Below are 6,573 nucleotides of genomic sequence, written 5' to 3'. Positions count from 1 at the left end.
ACCCGGAGCTAGTGAAGGTCCCACGTCCCAAGTGCCGCCGAAGACCCGGAGCGCCGCCCCATCAGTAAAAGCACTGCAGCGGGTGGCGCCTTTTTATTTTTTCGCTCCCGGGTGAGTAAAATTAAAAAGCTGCCAGTTGTGCTCGGTGGGGGAGCAGCCGCTGGCCCGCTCCCCGCCTAGCTATGCTACTGCTACAGGTTCAGCTCCTGTTTTCATTCCCTGTGGTGTGATCCAAAGCCCAGTGAAGTCAATGAAAAGACTCTCATTGGCTTCGATGGCCTTTGGATCAGACCCTATGTAAGCCATTATACAATTCCACTAGAGGCTGCTGGGCTCTTCTGTGGTCACCGTCTCTCTCACATAAACACAGCCCACATGGAATAACACATTGGAATGACTAGGGTGCGCTCTGGTGGCTTTCTACATTTCTCTGGAGCATCTAGCACTTGTTTCTGTCTGTTTCCCACATTAGCTGGGCCATTGGTAGGTTTCCACACGGAATCGTTACATGCCATACACAGTTGTGGCCTCCACTTCAATAAACAGGTCTCTGCTTGCACTGCTAGTGATAGTGTTTTATTGGCTTTGTAGAAAAAGTGGACTAGACTTTTGCTTATCCTTCAGTAAGAAAATGTTTTCCTGAAATTACAGTCACATGGTACGTCCTCTCTGCCTGTTCATTATTTGCTACTTACCCAAGTCATACCCCGGTATCGTACAGAACATGCCAAAGGTCTGTATTAGCCAGCAATGGTTTCTCAGTAACTTATCAAGATAGGCACACGCTCCAATCTACAATCAAAAAGGAGACCGTGAAAAGGCTCAGCAGCATTCTGTTCCTTTGTATTCATTTATCTCAGCTCTAACGGCACTTGCTGTTTTTATCCAAACTAGTCTGATGGGTCAGTTTAGTGAGCCTTTCAACTGCTGTTCCTGAGTTAGCTAGAGAAGAGGATCCTCGGGTATCCCACTTTCCATGCCTAAGAAACAGAGAAGATAGGCAGCATGCAGGAAAGGCCTGTAAGTGCTTTGCTCTCTGTTTGCTCTTGGGAGGGCACGCATGTGGAAAGCTGGGGCCGAGCCAGGCCACACGTCTCTAATGGATGGACTGATTGATTTTCATGAGCAGGAAGCTATTTCTGAAAACTCTTTTTTTTTTTTTTTTCCTTTTTCAGTAAATTTAGTTTTCATTAAAGGTGCTGCATGAGCAGCCTGGAGAAAGACGTCTTCCTTTCATCCACAGACCAGCTCCAGCACAGACCACAGCTGTGAATGCTTCCCCACCCTCTAGGGGAAAGAGATATAGGGCCAGATTATTTTTTGGAAATGTGCATAATTTTATTATGTAACATTTATCATACTATAGAAGGGCTTAAAACAACTGAACTGGAAAAATCAAACAGGGCCATATTCCAGTCACTGTCACAGAGAGCATAAGTGGGCTGTGCCCAGGGGAGTTCCACAAATGGGTGGCAGAATCCTGCCCCAGAGGCCATAGGGCAGTAACAGAGCCACTGTGTGGCCTCAGGACTCATTAGCCTTCATAGCGGCTGTGTCCCCACCCCTTCACGCATGGAGAGAAAGGCTTTAGCCAGTGAAGCCACTTCATTCCAGAGGTCCTGGTCATGCCCTTGTAGCTCCCCAGTCTTGCCCTGAAACTCACCTCCCCCTGCACACCACAGTGCTTGAAACCAACCTCACCCACCGGTCTGCAGTTGCAGAAAGTGTGGGCCCCCTTTCCCATGCTCTCCACATCCTGCTTTCCCCACACACAGCAGAAGCCCACTGATTCCACCACCAGCTGGCTATTACTTAGCGGTGGAAATAGAGAGGATGGATGGTCTTGAGGTTCAAGCACTGGACTGGGACTCATGAGTTCTGGGTGATGTTCCCCACTCTGCCACACGCTACCTGTGTGACCTTGGGAAAGTCACATGAACCCTGTGTCCCTCAGTCGCCCCCTCTGAAAAGTGGGGACAGTAATACTTCCCTTTCTTCTACCTTTTGTCTGTCAAGAATCTCACTGACTTCAAGGATCTGCCCATGAGGAGGTCATCGTAGGATCAGGGCCTTAGATAGTAAGCTCTTGGGGCAGGGACATTTTTCACCACGCATATGTAAATTCCCTAGCCCACTGGGTCCCAGATCTCGGCTGGTGACTCTAGGTTCTACTGTAATATAAAAAACAACAAGAGGGCAGATATTTCCCTAATTCTGTGAAAGACAATACATACAGCCAGAAGATTCTTCATCACTATAACTAAGGCAGTGTACGCAATCAAATAGTCCCACAATCTGAGAATATTCTTGACCGGCTTTAGAAGGAGACTGCTTCCAAAGATCATAAAGTAGAAACAGGCCATCAGATAGCCCAGACAGAATATGTTGATTCGAGTTGTCCCAGTGATAAAAATCAGGCAGAGCACAAACCAGAAGTGATAGCCGAATACAACCACTTTAGCCATATCCAAATAGGACCTGCGGGAGTGGAAATGAAGTGTCAGAACAGTATCAGGGTGACTCTTGTGTCTGCCAACTGGTGGCCATGCACTTAAATATTTAAACCAACAGTGCCCCTGGACTTATGGCAGCACCCCATTGCACCTACCCATTATACACCAGCTCAGTCGAGACTAGATCAGTGAACTTTGTGTTCCCTAGGTAGAAGTTCCACCAGGTGAACTGAGATTACAGGATTGCCCACTCTCTTTGCAAACAGTTATTTTATCTGCCTATTACACTAAAAATTAAAGTGGTTCATCAATAGGTTGCTGGTTCATACAGAGAAGAGAAAAGATGCCACTTGCAAAAATTTTCCATGCGGTATGAACTTTGCATAGACCCACTCAAGATCTTTTGCTAATGAGCTGATAAAGTTAACTGTAAATCTATTTTGATCTTTATCCTAGGATATTATAGCAGTCCATTCTCTGATATTATTCCTCCTTGTAATGAAATGACATTTTATTTGGATGCATTGAGGATACTAAAGGCCAGTTACTGTACTATATAAGACATAGTGAATTCCAACAGAGTGATAGAGTTTAGCAGCATGTGGGTTAGCTTATAATTTTTAAGGGTGATGGTGATGAACTGTTGGAACAAGCTACCTAAAGAAGTGATGGATTCCCCATCTCTTGATGTCTTCAGTTAAAGACTGGATGCCCATTTTGAAGCTATGATTTAGTCAAACACAAGTCACTGGGCTCAAGACAGGGGTAAGTGGGTAAAATTCTCTGCCCTGGGTTGCACAGAAAGCCAGACTGGGTGATCTAGTGGTCCCTTCTGGCTTTGAAATCGATTAATTATTAAAGGGTTTGTAACTAAAGATGAGCCCCGCCTACAAACACTCACAAACTTTGGATTGGATGGGGACTCTGAGCACAAACCTGGCTCCAGATCCAAACTGCACAGCTGCCCTCTACTTCTCTTAAAGGCCTGATAAAATCTTTACATACAAACACCTTCAAAATCCAGATTCCACGTTTCCACCTGCTATACTTGGCCAAAGCAAATCTTGCTGGTTCCTACCTGCAGTGGATAAAGTTTGGCACAGGGCTGTACTGGCTGAGAGCAGCTGGGTCTAATTCACGGCTGATCTCCACATTATCTCCTGCCTCTATTCGCACACAAGCCTTATTCTCATCTTTGAATACCTGCCATTGTAGGGAGGCAAAAAGCAGAAGCAGGAAGTCATCTGGGAGGAGACAGGAAAACAGCGTCTTAGCAGCTTCAGACAAAACTATTCTGATGATGTTTAATATTATGGTGACAATGATTAGTAGTTAGCAGTAGGAATTTCAGACAGTAAAATACTGCCCTGGATGATTGATACTTACACAGGAGAAAACTGGCATCAGGTTTCTTGGCAAAATCAGGCAGATAGAGCCACTTAATCAGATTGGAATGGACTGTCCAGCGAGAGGTTCTCCACGGATAATCTGTTGGCAAAGGGGTTCTTTTCAGCACACAAAACATTTTAAGCTAATTTCTGAGTTTACAGCCTAGAAATGTTCAAGTTGAAGCGCACCGGCATTTCTCAAGGGAAATGGCACATGTCTGGATAACAGCACATCCTCCTGATAGCACAGGGTTGGCACTATTGCTACCAATAAAAGCAAGCTCTCGTCAGTGCTGAAACAACTAGTGTTGATGCCGTGAGTTCTCCAGTGTGAGTTGAATCAACCCTCTGAAGAATTCAGTGGGAATCTGTGACAGGGCGTCCACCCCACACCGGCATGTGAAGAGTTAAAAGAGGCCTAGAGAGACTGCATGGGGCACAGTCAATAGGAGAGAGGCTGCAAGGAACAGCCAATCAGGGCCCAGCAGGGTCACATAAAAGGAGCTGCAGGGCAGAATAAAGGTCAGTTGCTGCTGGGAGCCCAAAGGATGAGGACTGTGTCCCTAACAGGCTGAAAGAAAGCCAGCACCACGGACAGGTCAGTTGCTGGCAGGGAACTGAGGGAGCAAGAGACAGCTCCTGATTGGCTACAGGGACTGAACAGCTGAGTGCCCTGCAGTAAGGGCAAAGAAGATGCTGGGGCCATGGAGAAGTGGTCCAGGGGATCGTAGCAGCGATTAGAAGAACTAGAGGTGCTGCAGGAAGCTGCTATATACAGGGTCCTTGGGCTGGGACCCGGAGTAGTGGGTGGGCCCGTGTCCCCCCCAGTCGCCACTAGGGAAGTGGCATGATTATTGAACTGAGACACTAACCCCCGGAAGGGGGGAACATGGATAGTGACATGGCCAAAGGGCTGAGCCATGAAGAGGATACTGCAGTTCCGGCAGCTGAGGGAGGGGTTGTAGGTGGAAGGGTTGGAGTGATGGTGTGCAAGCTGTGGACAGGGTGGATCAGCCTTGAGCTAATCCCCAGAATGATCATGAGGAGGCGCCAGCCTGGTGGTGAGTAATGCATCCCGTGAGAGAATCTTTCAACTGACTTTAATGGGAGCTGGACCAGAACCTAAAATCTTTGTAGTGTTATTCCTGGCATGCAGTTTACCACATAGCACTTGGGCTTGGGATTGAATAGAGATGGAATTGTCCTGGTCTATTCCAGTGTGTTCTCTGACCTATGCTTGTTGTAGCTCAGAGCCAGCTGAACCCAGCCAGTGATTTACAGCTATTTGGTCCTCCTGAAATACCTCATCTGTTTCTCTGCCGTTTCCTGGCTGCCCCCCCCCCCTCCAGTCCCTTGGCTGTACCTGGTGTCTCTGGAATCATGGAATGACTTGGCTCTTCTGATTCTCATAGTGCAGGGAGAGCACATGGGGTGTCACCTATGCTAGGAGGTGAAACCAAGCCAGTCATCCTAATGTGACTGTAGCCTTTTGAAGGGAAAAACCATAGAGAGGAAAAGAGCGAGAGAGAAAAGCTACAGACGAGACACAATTTTACAGGCATGTATTAATAATCATCGTAATACTAATCCAATGTTTGGGTAAGTTTTTTGGGGTCACCTGACCAGGTAAAGGTGTTTCAGCTTACATAGGTTTAACAAGTCTGGTCACTGGATGCTTGTGGTGGAGCCTAAAAGAAAAGGTAAGCTGGACCACAAGAGAACTAAGAGGAAAGGATGGGTCTCCCCTCCGAGCGGGCGGTAGCCTCCAGGGATTATTGCCCAGTGGTTTTCAGTTGATTTGCTGTTGTTTTGGGGGCAGATAATAAACAAGCCCTGAGGAAAGGACTTTAGAGGACTGAGGCTTGGAGTGTTATTTCCATTCCCGGGTTGGTAGAACATCCCCACTAGCTTACACACCATCACCAGGGACTTTCCCCTTTCGGTGTCCCTGTATGTTCTCTTCTCCTTGCAGAGCTGGATGGGATATGGCTCAACAGCCCTCACCGGTCATGTTTTGGCCAGTCCTCTTCCAGGTTATCAGTGACTGCTGGGGGCTTTTCTATGTGTTCACTCAAACCCCCACTCAGACAAGGCACTGTGTTGCATTTACCTTTGCAGAAAGCAGGAGGGAGGCCAATGCATAGCAAATACTGAAAGGTCATGACACTGGCAAGGAAAGAGCAGTATCTCAGCCAGACCTCAGCCACTGCTTTCCTTCGGCGGCGGTGCAGCAGGTAGATCAGCCAGCAGCCGTGGAGAAGGGCATAGAAATCCATACGCTGCTTAATGACATTCACGGCCATGATGAGACACACCTGAAAGAATGGAATGTTCCAGTGAGCCGGGTGGCGACGCTGTCCGTCAAAGCCCAGGGTTGCTCGGAAAGCCCTCCTGACCGCTTAATTTTTCAAAGGTCACCACTGCGGGGAGCATTAGCTCTTGGCTGTGTGGGAAAGTCGTACTGGTATCAGCTAAGATGTGAATTTAAACCAATATAATTTTAGCAGTATAGCCCTGCCATGTGGACACTCTTACTCTGGGATAAGAGAGGCTTTTTTCAGTTTCTTACGTCGCTTGAGAAGGAGTTTAAACTAATCTGAAAAGGGCGCTCATTCCAGAATAAGAGTGTCTACATGAGAGTTATACCCATATCACTATAGCCGTTTAACTGTACTAGTAAAACTTTCCCATGTAGACAAGGCCATAGTCAAAGTTAATAGATTAAAAAAAGG

The 6,573-nt window shown here is 47.1% G+C and overlaps 1 protein-coding gene across 1 annotated transcript in view; it reads right to left on the bottom strand.

Moving 5' to 3' along the window:
• LOC112103920 (piezo-type mechanosensitive ion channel component 2-like) overlaps nt 1–6,573 on the bottom strand; it is a 96,828-nt gene that overhangs the window by 33,388 nt on the left and 56,867 nt on the right. Inside the window, exons 24-28 of the mRNA XM_026652654.1 lie at nt 5,952–6,156; nt 3,840–3,941; nt 3,532–3,697; nt 2,235–2,478; nt 696–792 (exon numbers count right to left, since the gene is read on the bottom strand). Of these exons, the coding sequence (XP_026508439.1) occupies nt 696–792; nt 2,235–2,478; nt 3,532–3,697; nt 3,840–3,941; nt 5,952–6,156 (814 nt within the window). The remainder of the gene's footprint in view (nt 1–695; nt 793–2,234; nt 2,479–3,531; nt 3,698–3,839; nt 3,942–5,951; nt 6,157–6,573) is intronic.

This window comes from Terrapene carolina, unplaced genomic scaffold (genome assembly GCF_002925995.2).
Source record: "Terrapene carolina triunguis isolate 2854851 unplaced genomic scaffold, T_m_triunguis-2.0 Scaffold130, whole genome shotgun sequence".
NCBI lineage: Eukaryota > Metazoa > Chordata > Testudines > Emydidae > Terrapene > Terrapene triunguis.
The sequence above is the reverse complement of the archived record's forward strand: the minus strand, read 5'-3'. Positions and strand labels throughout refer to the sequence as shown.